Raw genomic sequence first — 13568 nt, 5'->3', positions numbered from 1 at the left:
ACGATCAAACGGCTTGTGCTGTAATATGCTCGTCAGGAAGGAGCTAGCAGAGACTGAAAGGTTTGCGAAAGAGGTTAAGAACCACACAGGGCGACAGAAGTTTTAGTGAGTTTCGATTTGGTATTTGTCCGTTTGCACAACACCTCTTGATCACATCCACCACTGCATCTAAAGCGTACGTGACTCCACCACCCGGTTGATAAGGTATGGCTGGAGTGAGCGACACAGTCTGCGTATTGGCAACAATGTAGAATAAACACAGACAATGCATAATGGACACAGCTCTACTGAAAGGAAAGCCGTCACTTTATTTACAAAGTCACAAAACGAAGTATAAATACTTCTGTCGTGAATGTTTAGGAAAACCATTTACAAAATGTTCAGATATGTACAGGTAGCTTGAAAAATCACCAGCTTTCCATTTCGTCACAGGTAGCGAGAGGGGTGGGCGTGGGCTGACGCCCCTCAATCGTAATGAGGCAACAAGCGTGTGGCTACGTGGGACCAGCTGCGAATTTGCTGTGGACTCACACCGCTCCCCGGAGTGATGGCCCCGTGGAGGTTTCTCTGGGCATTTAAAGCTCGCCAACATTCTGGGGGATGTGGCCAGCCTGCTCAGGGATGTGGCCGGCACTCTGGGCTGCGGCAGTCTGGGCAGCAGCGTGCTGTTCTAGAATGTCATCGATCAGCCTCAGGTTGCACACCCAGTCTTCATCTGGGCTCACGCCGGGGCCTTTCAAGAGAGCTTCGATGAAATCCACCTCAGTGCAGTCAGGGGGTGAAATGAGATCGTTCAGTGAGGCCTGGGGCAACAAGGCATAGGGTGGCAACTCAGGGGGGCTCCCCACGCTGTTGAAGGGACCAGGGGACGGGCTGGCAGCGACAGTGGAGGCGGCGGCGGCGGTGGCAGCCACATAGCTTGGTGGCTCGATGCCCTGGATGGGACTCACGGGCCTGAAGCTGGCCATGCCTTGCTGGAGGGACTTGGTGGCGTGCAGCACAGGCACGGGACCCCGCAGCGGGCTCTGTCTGAGGCTCTGGTGGCCCAGCAGGCTGAAGCTGGGGTTGGCGGGGGCAGCGCCCACCTTCTGGCTGGGTCTGCCTCCCGGGGCCACCTGACTGGGGGACACAACTGCCTGTTGTGATGGAAACACTGGGGCTCCCTGGGGGACTCTCACGGGGGCCTTGGCAAAGAGGGAGTTGCTATGGAAATGCTGCTGGACGCCATGGGCTGCTTGCCTCGGGGGTGGCCCCCTCAACACCGCGGTGCTCACAGCTGCTGCTGCTGCCGCCACCCAGGCAGCGTTGTGGAGCACGGTGGGCACTCTTGGCACGCAGGGCTGTCTGAGCTGGTGGGGACTCAGGGGCTGGCTGCCCAGGGGGCTGGGACAGAAGCCGGGCAGGGGCACTCCCGTGGGGGCGGCCTTGGGAATCCGCGTGCGCCGGCAGGTGGACCCGAGGCTGCCCGCGGGGTTGTGGCTCAAGCGCAAGGGTGTGGGAAACGGGGGGCTGGAGCTGAAAGTCCCGTGCTGCTTGCCTGGACTTGGTGACATCAGGGCCACGCCCTCCCGGCTCTGGTGCCTGGCGGGCGGGACCATTCCTGGGCTCAGAGCGCTCTGGAGGAGCGCAGCTCCGGGTGGCATCATGGGTTGGTTGGGTGGGGAGCTTGCCTTGGTCCGGCTACACTTGGAGGTGACTTGATCTTGGACGGCTACAGAAAGAGAGAAGTGGGGGTCAGTTCCAAAGGCATCTTCAACTTGGGCCGCAGCTGCTGGCGGGGAGCCACCGGCCCAGCACTGACCTCTCACCTTCCGCCCTGGGCTCTTCCCGAACATCCCCTGCTCCCCTGGTTCCTCCACCCTCAGCCCGGACTGCAGTTCTTGGGGGAAGCCCTCCTAGACCCCCTGGGTCTGTGCTCGTGGCTCCCCCTCCACCCAAGAGCAGATCATGTTGGACTGAAAATGCCAGTAGTTTGTAAGCTCCATGAAGCCAGGGTCTGGGTCTACTTTTCTACTCAGTATCCGTACGCAGGCCTGGCACCGCCCACCCCCTGAAGGATGCCCAGTCCTTGACACTGGCCTTTCTGGAACTTGTCCATCCTGTCCCTGCGGCTGAAGTGTGCCTGACATGCCACTCCAGCCTGGACAGGTGGGACATTCAGCTGGTATCAGACCCAAAGGAACAGGGGTTTTTGCAAGAGAATGCAGGAGCAATGGGCCATTGCTGGCCACTGGGCTACAATGAAGCTGCCGAACACCTGTTGGAGGGCAAGCAGCTTCCCCCAAACCCCAGGCAAGAATACCCTTGGCCTGGTCCAATGTCACTATTGGCTGGGGAGGACTGCTTAACGCATGTTTCCCCTGCTAGTCCGGCAGAGACCGTGTCTGGTGTTTGGCTAACAGCTGTATCTGCGGCCAGTCAATGTTGATTACAGTCCTAGATGCCATGGGTGAATCAATCTCTTGAATCGAACAGCGATTTCAGAGTCATTAAGACTGAGCGTTTCACTGGGACTCTACTTAAGCTTTCCACGTGACGGATCCAACCAGGCTGCCCTGGAAGTGCCTTGCAGACCTCCTCTCTTTCCCTCAATGCTTTCCAGAAACATCTCAGTAACTGTTTCTGCTGGAATGAATTCTCCCCCAACCTCACACACACTCCCCCTGGCCCGCCCTTTCGAGAACATCGAGTTTAAGTGCTTACCTTGAAATTGACTCATCTGTTGGGCGAGATATGCACTCCGCTGTTCAGGGATCATTGCCATAAGACCTGATTTCTGCTTCTCTTGCTAAATAGAAGATGAGAAAGAAGTGTCAGATTAGGGTTACCAAGAAATACTAGCCTTGGGATCTCTGTGTGGGGACTCAGGACTTGGCTTTGGTGTAGCAGAAAGCATGAGTGAACACACCAACACACACTCGCATGCATGCCCCACCCTCCCAAGCAAAACTCCGCAGGTATAAATAAAAGTAGGATTCTGCACCTGGGTTAAAAAACCAACTGCGACAGCGTAGGATAGGGCGGGAGACACAGAGCTTAACAGCAAGAGCACGGAGAAGAAAGATTTAGGCATTCTGGACATCCTTCTGCTCAGGATGGGGCAGCAGTGAGATGTGGTCACCAAAAGAGCAAATGTGACATTAGGCTGCATTAGTAGAAGCAGAGTATGTAGAAGGAGGCAGGTGACAGTCCTACACTACTCTGCCTTGGCCAGACCACGTCTACGGTGCTGACAAGAGTTTGGGCATGCCAGCCTCAGGGAGACCCAGACAAACTGGCCGCACTCGGAGGACACTAAGTGATGGAGGTAGGGCTTGGACTCCCAACCACGAGGGCAAAGAATGGCTGAGCGAACCAGGGATGTCGGGGCTGTCATGGGGAAAGGGCCAAGGCTTGTTCCAGGTGGTCCTGGCACGAAGGGCGCGATGATCACACGATCAGATGGACGCACTGGCCGACGCCCAGAGTAGCCACTCAGTCCCAGCTTCCCTTCGCTTGCCTGATTGGCCGCACATGGGCGATGGGAACGGGCTCCCGGTCTCCATCCGCAAGCTGGGTGGGCAGGGGGAGGAGCCACGTTCGATGGCTGCAGTCCCAGCCCTGAGGCTGGGAGCCGCTCAAGGGGACAGCCGCGAGCCAGCCAGCTGAGGGCCAGGAGAAGGCACAACTGGCCCCAAGCCCCTCAGCCGTTCGGCGCCAGGCTGTGACTGGGCCCCAGGTCTGCTTCCCAGTCCAGTGCTCACCCGCTGCCGCCTCTGTCCCCTTCTCAAGGAGTCTGCTTCCTCGTGCGCCACCAAGCAAGGCAGCTCTGTCGGGGAGCACGCCTCCCTGAGTTTACTTTCGGAACTGCGTCCCCCGCCCCCCAGATGCCAGAAGACTTGACCCGACAACACAGGCTGCCCGGGGCCTGCTTCTCTGCACTCGGAGGGCCGGCGCTTGGGAGAGAGCCCGGCGCCCAGGCCTGTCGGGCAGTTCTCGGCCTCGGTTCCTGCCAAGGCAGAGAGGACAAACACGTGGCAGTGGGCGGACCACACCACAAGCGATGTCAGCTTCCCGCCCTCAGCCTGCTTCCTGTCCGAGCTCTTGCCCCCCTTCCCCCAGGGCTGCTGGGAGGTGGGTGCCAGGGATGTCGCTCTTCAGTCCTGGAGCTGCTGTCTTCCTGCTAAAGCGTGGGGTGGGGAGACAGGACCTCAGGAGCACAGGGGTCGCATGACCACCCAAGGCCACCCCATCGGGAACTGGGGGAGCTGGGGGAGCCCTGTGCTCTGCCTGAGCTGCTCAGGGTGGGCAGGCCTTTCTGAAGGCAGCCCTCTCACCTCTGTTCTTGCCATCGAACCTCCCACCAGCCCTAGGAGATCTGGGTAGAAGACCTATGGTCCCAGCTTACTGACGTGACAACTGAGGCTCACAGAGGGTAAGTGACTTGCTCAAGGTGACACGGCTGGGGAAGTGCAGCGTCTCCTAACTGCAGATCCACTGCTTCTGCTTCCCCAGCCCGCTGCTTCCAGGAACCGGCTCCTGTGCCCTGCTGTCTATACCAGCCCTAACTCCATCCCCACCAGCTGCTCCATTAGGTGCATCAAATAGCAGAAAGTTGTACGGAGTGGGGGAAGGGCAGGTGGAGGCTACAGAGTGCGACGAAAGACAAAGCAGGGGACAGGCAGAAGAGTCCAAAGGGAGGGAGGTAGAGAGGAAAGACGCCCCCGGGGCCTGGGAAACCAAAGTGAAGGCGAGGCTGGGGCAGAGGTCAGAGTGGAGGAAGTGGGCAGTGTCTGCCAGATGAAAGGGAGTGCTTCTCGAACGGTCCACAGTTACAGGGACAACGGGATGCTGGCCGGCGTTCATCCAAGGAAGCAGAGAAACCCAGAGGATCCAGAGTTGAAGCGCGAGTCTGCGGAGCGGCACGGCTACAGAAGCTGCCGAGTCCGAAGGGCACGGCCGACGCCGGCCTGGGGTGTCGCCGTCAAGCAGGGCTCTCTTCACGCTGCTGGGGCATGGGGGGGGGGCACCGCCAGCCCTCTGCTCCTGGCCTGTCCTGTTGTCCCTGGCAGAGCAGCCAGAGCATTCTCTCCAGGCCTCCCGAGGAGGCTGCTTCCTTTGTTTTGCAGACAGAGGCCCCCATCCTTTGTTCTGAATCAATGTGCTCCAAAGATAAGCCCCAAGAAAACAGTTGTTGCCTTTTGACACTGACAATTAGAATCGTTGGAAAATGGAGAAAACAGGAAATGACAAATGTTTTCAGTGACCAGGAGGAAGCAGCGGCTGAAAGGGGCTGCTTAGTGATGGACGCACTGAAGGATGGCCCAGGCAACCTGTGGCTTTCCACCACCGTGGTCGTGGAGGAGCTCACCCAAGGCCTGCCTTTCCTAGGGCTGCGGTCGGCTGTCACGGAGCTGGGTGCTGCTGTACCGGGTGACGCCGGCGGGGCGGCATCGGGTGGGCCTGTGTGAGCCTAGGTGTGCTTCCCCACGTGGTCCCCGGAAGGAAGTCTCCCCAGGAACGAGGGCCCTGGCTCCTCCTCCCACCTGGCCAAGGGGCCACCTTCACAGACAGGCCTCGGCCAGGATGGTGATCCAGGAAGTCCCGGGGCTGCCTTTCGAGGAACTTCCTGCCGATGCCCCAGGAAGCTCTGGGGGCTCACCTGAGGGCTAGCGTTCACCTGCGGGTGCTATAGGCACAGGCAGGACAGACGGGCAAAGGGCCGGCCCGAGCCCCAACACAGCAGAGAGCCCAACACTGGGCCCCCCCGGGGAGGCCAGGCCGCCCTATGGGCCTCACGCTTTGGCCACCACAGGAGGATGTCTCCTGTGAGCCCCAGAGCACGCACCTGACGCGTCCTCTCCCCACTGCAGGCCGAGAACAGTCTCATTACTGATTCAACCACTTCATGAGACCCAGGGACGCTCTAACTGGATGGGGATGAGGCAGAGGCAGATGCGCACACAGGGTTCCTGCGTCTTGGGCAGATTCGGCCTGAAGTTACTTGCCCCACGATCCCCAAGAGGAGAGCATTCTGACTGGGGAGGGGATCCAAGGGAACAGCTCTGGGGGAATGCGGGGATGGACGTGAAGCCTTATTTTGTGCAGCAGAGTTAAGAGAGGGAAGGAGGGGGGAGGGAGAGAGACGGGATGACAGAGAAGGGAGAGAGTGAGGGGAGGGGGAGAGGGAGATAGAGAGGAGGAAGAGGAGGAGAAAGGGGGAGGAGGGGGAGGGGGAGGGGAGGAGGGGGAGGGGAGGAGGGGAGGGGGGAGGGGAGGGGAGGAGGGGGAGGGGAGGAGGGGAGGGGAGGGGGAGGGGAGGAGGGGGAGGGGGAGGGGGAGGGGAGGGGGAGGTGAGGAGGGGGAGGTGGAGGGGGAGGGGAGAGGGAGGGGAGGGGAGGAGGGGAGGGGGAGGGGAGGGGAGGGGGAGGGGAGGGGAGGGGGAGGGGAGGGGAGGAGGGGAGGGGAGGGGGGAGGGGAGGGGGAGGGGAGGGGAGGGGGAGGGGAGGAGGGGGAGGGGGAGGAGGGGCAGAGGGAGGGTTTTTCTTTTTCCAGCACCAGGCAGCTCCTTGCTCCCTTCCCAGTAGACAAGGCCCTGGGTGCCCCACGCAGAGCCAGCCTGCCACAGCAGAAGCCACTCGCCTCTGTGTTAAAGGGTCAAAGGTTAGCGAGCTCCAGTGTGTGGGCTGGTTGGTTGTTTCCTCCTCCAATAGGAAAAGCACCTTCTTTTGTGGTTTTGGGAAGGCAGATTTGGAAACAACTCACCCACTCTTGTGACTTTTCCTTTGAAATGACGGGAAGACAGCGTTCTGCATGGAGATCTGAATTCTAGGGACTCCCACACGCCTGTGGATGGGGACTCCTCAGACCCGAAGCCCTGTTTGAGGGGGCGTGGATGCTCTTAGGCTAAAACTCTCCTCAGGTGTCCTTCAGAAACGGGCTGCCCACAGCGAATGGCAGGCCAGCTTCAGTGTTTCCTAACCCCCGCTCCTAACTCTCTGAGCCCGTGACTCAGTTTCTCCAGAGTGCCTCCACATGGGAGTGCTGAGTGGGTCATCAGGCCGCCACTCTTCCCTGCGGACCTCAGAGGCCAAGGCCAGGGCGGGGGGAGGGGCGGCCACACACCTGCCCTTTCCTCGGGCCTCTGCTCAATGCCTTTCCCTGCCCGGAGGGCAGCCTCCCTGACTCCGGGTGGGAAGATATAGGGTTCACCTGGCAGCCCGGTGAGCCCCTCTGTCAGTCAGCTGATGGACATTTCTCACGGGTCTACCATGGGCCAGGCTCTGTCACAGGCATGGGGTGGCACTGCGTGTCTCTACTCTCATGAAGCTTACAACGGAGGGGGCAACTGACAAGACGCAAGCAATCAGTCACAGAAAGTCATTGCCAATGGTGGCGCATCTACTAAAGAGAACACGACAGAGTGACGGGACGGGGAGTTGGGCGGCACGGCAGAAACCCAGGCGCAGGCCGTGGGGCCCTCAGGGCACATGGGAACGTGCCACACCCGGACGCCGGGGCGCCAGTGGCCTGCTGAGGTCTTTCTTTGACCCTTGGGGCCTCTGGAGCAGGAGACAGGGACCACCCGCACGGTCATGATGCTGCCCTTGGGTTTGAACCGATCTGAAGCTGCCACCGGGCACTTCACAAAATCAACGCCATCGAAAACGACTTTTCTCTTTTCCATTTTCTGCCTTTGCAGTTGACCTCCAGCTGTACGAACTCTCTCCTGACTCCACCTCCATCTCGGCGGTTTCAGGGCTGCCTGGTCCCGGAAGGGCTGGGTCTACGTGCTAGGATTGATCTGGCCGCAAAGGAAACAAATGTCTTTGCAGCTCGCCTTTCTTCTTCCCCTGGGGAGCCTGCATCCTCCGTCTCACACTGTGTCTGGTCTTCCTGAGTCATGGCTGAGCTGGAGGTCCTGTCCCTCAAAGCCCCCCGAGGTGGGCCCAACTTCCAAAGCTTCGTAGGGAAGATCTGAGGGCCAAGCCTCCGCCCGCCCCCCACCTCCAGTGCAGGGTGGAAGGCCTGGCTTGGCTTTGAAGAGAGATAATAAGATGGGGAAATGAATTCTCTCGAGGCAAGCTAGCTTGGATCGCTCATTTTTTGCGTTTTGGGGACAGGGAAAAACAGGTCAGACCAGGGTGGAACTCAGAGACATCCTGAGTGGACGATGCCCCAGTCCATTTTGTTAATTCTGTTTCCCTGGCAGCTTTGTACTGGACAAGCCGGAGAGCACCGTGAGAGCACACAGAGAAAAGGGGGAAAAAAAAGAGAGAGAAAAATCGATAGCCCTTGAATGGAAAGCACTGCTTGTTCTTGCGGGCCGAGGCAGGTGGGATGGGGAGAGCGAGGCCTCACGTACCGAAGCAGCATTTCCATTAAAGGCCAGAATCCCGGAGGTCCTTTCAGCCGGATGAGCATCTTCTGATCACTATCACTCAGCCAATGCTCATTTCTCTAGCTTTCTCTGCAGAGAGGTCTGACATCCCGTACCCACTGATATTTCATGCGCCAGAACAACAACTCCACGAGCCCAGTGAAATTCTCTGCAAAGGCCCGCTCCGGCTGGCGTCCACCATCTTTCTCTCATGCCCACTAACGTGACTCCTTAGGGCAAGTCAAGGCATTTCTTTGAGAATCTGGGCTTCCTTCTGCCTGCCCTCCCCCGGGGCTACCAGTCCTCCAGTGGGGCGATCCAACTTCCCACTTCTTGGGGTGCGTGAGTCCCAGGTGGGGTCAAAGAACACCTCGGGGTGCGGAGTCCACAGCAGACCGCTGGAGGGAGAGGCAGTTCCCGAGCGCCCACCGGCTATGGAGCAGGCAGGCACGGGGTCGGGGCGGACGTGGGGGGTGGGATTCGGAGGTGCAGAAGCGCAGCCCCTGTGCCCCACGGACTCACAGCCTGGCCGCAGGGACAAGACAGGCAGGGAACGAACTGGGGTGCTGGAAGGCCAACAGCCGGGAGGGAGCAACTGCGCCCAGGGCGATCACCACTCAGTGCCCCGAAGATGAGGCTGAGATGCCGGAGCAGTCTGCTTGCCTGGGTGGTCTCTCTGCTAGAAATCCCTCCTAGGTGAACAGAGCTTTACGGGCCGGGCTGTCACCTCCTCTGTGCCCCCCAACAACCCTGTGCGGCAGGCGGGCAGGCTGAGCAGGGGACCGTGCCCAGCTGACAGATGAGGAAAGCGAGGCTGGGGGAAGTGACTTACCGACAGCGTCGCAGCTAGGCAGTAGTGGAGCGGGCACCTGCCTCCAGGCCTTCGGATCCCAGCCGCCCCAGGGCGCTGCCTCTGAGGTGCTGTACGAGGAGGTGACTCGGGCCAGCTCCTGAGCAAAGGAGCTGCCGGGCAGGAAGGACTCACTCCCCAGGGCCTGGCAGGATGGGGGCTGTCGCCCGAGGCTGACCTGGGGGGGCCTGGCTTCCCCAAGCTTGCAGGCTTTGTCTACATGAGTCTACAACAACCATTGAAGAGTCCATCAGCGGCGTGGCCATGACATGCCTCTGAATGCTCCTGTCACTGCCCTGACCGCCTAGCGGGGTCGTCTGGGTGCTCGGTGAGACACACCAAGTGGTCTGGGCCAACCAAACCCAACAGCTTTGTGGTCTTGGTTGTCTTGGGTCACAGACTCCTTTGAGAATCGGCTAAAAGCTATGGTCTCTCTCCACAGAAAAAGCACTTACGCTGGTGTCTCCCCCTTCCCAGCCCACCGACATCTTACGTATAATCTCAGGGGTTTTCTGGACCACTTACTACCCATCCGTGGGTCTCAGTTAAGGAGCCTCTGCCTCCATCAGTCACTGTCTTGTTGGAAATGGGAGTCAAGCTACGTCATCAGCAATGACCTTGACCAATCCCGATCCCTCCCCACGCCCCTCCCCCCCCAGAGCACACCATTCTAAACTGGTGTGTAGGTACGTGTGTGTAGACACATGCTGAGGAATCTGCAAAACCAAATGGTGAGTGCAAAACCAAGCAGTCATGTGGAAACCTCACAGCAGCCCAGCCCTGAGCGGCAGCCCTCACTGCACTGCACCTTGCCGGGGCCCCCACGTTTCAGGACTTGCGTGCGAGTGGCCCCTCCCCTTTCCGTCATATTTTAGAAGGCAGGGATTTCACCCGAATTGAACATCTGACCCAATTCTTTCAGCCAAAGGCAATTAAAAACCCTCACACTTGATATCCACGTCACAGGAAGCCTCAAGACTCCAAGGAGCTGCCGAGACGGCTCTGACATCCTGCCGAGCGCAGCGAGCGCTCGGCCACAGGGGTGCCCAAGAGGACCAGGGGGAGCCTGCCTTGAGGAGAAGGTCTTTCTACGTGAAGCAGCCTCTTCGTTGTCGTGCTTTTAACACCTGAGCTTTGAGTGATCACCTGTGTCTATCAAACAGCCCGGTCGAAAGGGAAATATTTATCCTCCGAATCTAAACAGTCGGAGTCAATTCAATTCATGACAATAAACACGACTAAGCGCCTACCGTGGGCAAGCCTCTGTGACGGATGACAGGCCAGTAGATATTTGGATGCCGTAGTTGAATTAACGATTAAAAACTGCCACCACTGAATTTATCGAGCGTTTGCTACGTACCAGGCACTAACCCAAGTGCTTTCAATACTCAGTCTCACTCAACACTTGCAACAGCTGTATATGAGGCAGGAACGATTACTGTCCTTATTTTACAGAGGAGGACACTGAGGCCCAGAGAGGTTAAGGAAGTTGCCCAAAGTCACACAGCTAGTTAGTAGCAGGGGAGGATGCAAATCCAGGTTTGCCTGGTTCCCAGGTCCACATGAAGTCTGGCACGGTGTGTGCATGTGTGTGATTACCTTGTCATATGGAAAACAGGCTTTGAAATGTAGAAACTGTTCAAGTGTGTCATTAAGAAAAGTACAGGCCGGATTTTACAAGGGATCTCCAGGCAAAATTTTAAGAACACGTTATAAATACTCAAAGATGGGATTAGGAAGAAAACCTAACTGCTTGGAGAGCTTTAGAGATGACACCCCTCTCCCCAGAGAAAAACAGAACCAAAAAACCACGTGAAATACGCTTAGCAAGTGAACTCACTGCACGTGGGAAGGAAAACTTTCTTTGCCATTCTGACGATAAGCCAACTACAGAGGGCCCAGCGCCCCTCCCCTTGGGCTGGTGCATTCGTGCAGAGCTGAGCTCACTGGCCACCTGAAGCTTCGCTTAGTCAAGCTCCAATTTGTCCTTGGACCAAGGTCATCTCTACAATGGACTATTCTTTGTGCCTGCATTCCTAGCGCCTTGATAATTCAAGACACTATTTTATAGCCATGTAGGAGTTTTTACGATCCCGATATGCAACTATTCCTAGAGGTCTGATTCCTTGCCCACCCCGTGACGACACAGACTGAAAGCAATGAGTGGGGCTTATTCGTAGGGAACTGAAGCATTTTAAGCTTTTGCTCAGGAATCCCTGGTAGCTTCATGTGACTTGTAGGATATTAGTGACGGGTCAGGAAGCAAGAACCCCCATCAGCATGAACATACGCTCACAGCGCCTCGGTAGTTCATCAGGCAGAAAAAACCCTGCAGATGGTACATGGAAATTACCAGCAGCAGAAGATGCCCCGACGGTGCGGGCAGTTCTGTTTCGGCGGCAGCTGGGAACGGGGCTGCAGCCACCCATTCAAGTGGAGCAGAATGGGAGCAGGCGCTTCGCGGACCGGTGTAATCCTTGGTTAAAAAAAGAAAAGAAATAAACTAGATGAGATTCAGTCTTGACTCTGACCAACAAGGAGCTTTGTAGCTGATGCTCGTGTGTCTTCTCCGTTTTATTTACTTTGGAAAAGAAACTGCTGTTACGCGCCCTGTTAAGTGGGAGGTCCAGCTTCCAAAGAAAAAGTGGTTGGCACTTTTCAACGCCTAGAGGTTTCCACACATAAGGTAAACCCACCTCTGTCTCTGGAATCACTGAAAATCTCAGAAAAGCAAAGCCAGTCCATGATTGGTGGGCATGAATACTACCTCTCGGACTGGCCGGCTCCGCGTGATTCCAAATTTCAGATGATCAGACCCTGGGATGGATAGTGCCCGATGCTGGTGCCCGATTTCACGGAGCTCACCCCCACTGGGCTTCCCGTGATCGCTAGAGAACTTGCTGGAACGAGGTTGTCCCTGGGTCCCTCTAATGGCTTGCAGCCACTTAGAGCCCCAAGCACGTCCTGCTAAACTTTGCAATTAGGGCTCTTTGTTCCTTGGCCTCCTGCCTTCTTGGCAGGCAGGTTTCCTGTCCCATGGTGTCAGGTACACTACCCCGCAGTCATACCCATGTCCTTGGAGTTCCCCAGACAGGCTGCCGCCCGCGTTCAGTCCCCTGTGATCGCGCTCCTTGCTTCGGTAGCCCAGAGAGCCCTTTCTCCAAGTTTCCCGTCTGGAACCCCGCATGTCCTTGGAGATCCACCCTGGGAATTCTGCCTCTCCTTTGGTCCAGCTCCTCTGGCTGACTGAACATCCTTGTCGGGCCAAGTCTTAATCATCTTTAAATCCCTCTGGTGCCCAGACAGTGCCTGGCACAGGCAGAGGGTTCAGCAAATATTTGGAAAATTCAACTGACTGTATCTGTTATGAGCTTGGCACGATATCCCAGGCGCTCGGGATATGCTAGTCCAGTGAGCACTGTGCTGGCTTCTTTTAGGGATGAACGTTAATGATAAAAGTGAGCCTTGACCCTCATTTTAAACACATTTACTCATCTCTTTTCAACGCCGTTGGGTTAATAAAGCCCAACAGGGATCATCACACCGTGGAAATAACGTCAGCTAACATTTACCGCACTAACCGTGCACACACACATACATTTGAGACTGTCCCCAGTTTACAAGACGAGGAAGTGGAGATAGCTTTACCAGGCACACACAGGAGAGTGGGTACAGACCTGGACCTGATTTACAGAGTGACTAAACCCAAGCAACTGCTGGGTTTGGGAGAAGAGGCTCCTTCTCTGCGCACGGAGAGAAGCAGTCCGTGACCTCACCGTACAGCAAATGGGCTGCGGTGTAAGGCGCTCAGATTATGACTAACCTGCACAGACACTCAGACGCTTTGCAAGAGGCGGGTACCTGCTCTGGCTTTACCAGTTATTGACCGGATTCGATCTCGGTCCAGTCTTCGCCGTGGAGGTCGGAAGGAAATACACGCGCATTCACAAGGTCACAGTTGTGTACTGTAATTCCACTGGCTTCTGGGAGCTCGTTGATGTCTAGACTCACTCATCCTGAAAGTTCAGGCAACAAATCCTGCTTCACTCCTCCTTTGCTTTACTAACCGTGTAACAGAGGCGAGCAGAGAGAGCCCACAAGAAGGAACTGGAGACTTGGTGCGTGTGCCAGAGACTCTCGGAGGCCAAGGTCACTCACGGCTGGGCTGACTTCAGAAGCCAGCCCCAGCTGTTCAAGCCACGAGTGAGATGAACACGCTAGGGCACTGAATGCTACGCAGATAGCTCAAAGAGGGCAAGGCAGAGCTGCGGAAGAAGCTGGGTCTCTGGGCAAATGCATGAATGTGCAGACTTGTCAAACAGAGGTGACAGGAGACGACTTCGTAAATGTGAGTCAGAC

General features: G+C 57.2%; 1 protein-coding gene across 1 annotated transcript in view; it reads right to left on the bottom strand.

Moving 5' to 3' along the window:
- Positions 1–1590: 1590 nt before the first annotated feature.
- Positions 1591–13568, bottom strand: part of MAMLD1 (mastermind like domain containing 1) — a gene marked incomplete at its 5' end in the record, with an annotated part of 56296 nt that continues 44318 nt past the window's right edge. Inside the window, 3 exons of the mRNA XM_082681734.1 lie at positions 1591–1711; positions 2704–2788; positions 9192–9435. Of these exons, the coding sequence (XP_082537860.1) occupies positions 2748–2788; positions 9192–9435 (285 nt within the window). The 3' untranslated portion in view covers positions 1591–1711; positions 2704–2747. The remainder of the gene's footprint in view (positions 1712–2703; positions 2789–9191; positions 9436–13568) is intronic.

Source organism: Grampus griseus (genome assembly GCF_964374135.1).
Source record: "Grampus griseus genome assembly, chromosome: X".
Classification (NCBI taxonomy): Eukaryota; Metazoa; Chordata; class Mammalia; order Artiodactyla; family Delphinidae; genus Grampus; species Grampus griseus.
The sequence above is the reverse complement of the archived record's forward strand: the minus strand, read 5'-3'. Positions and strand labels throughout refer to the sequence as shown.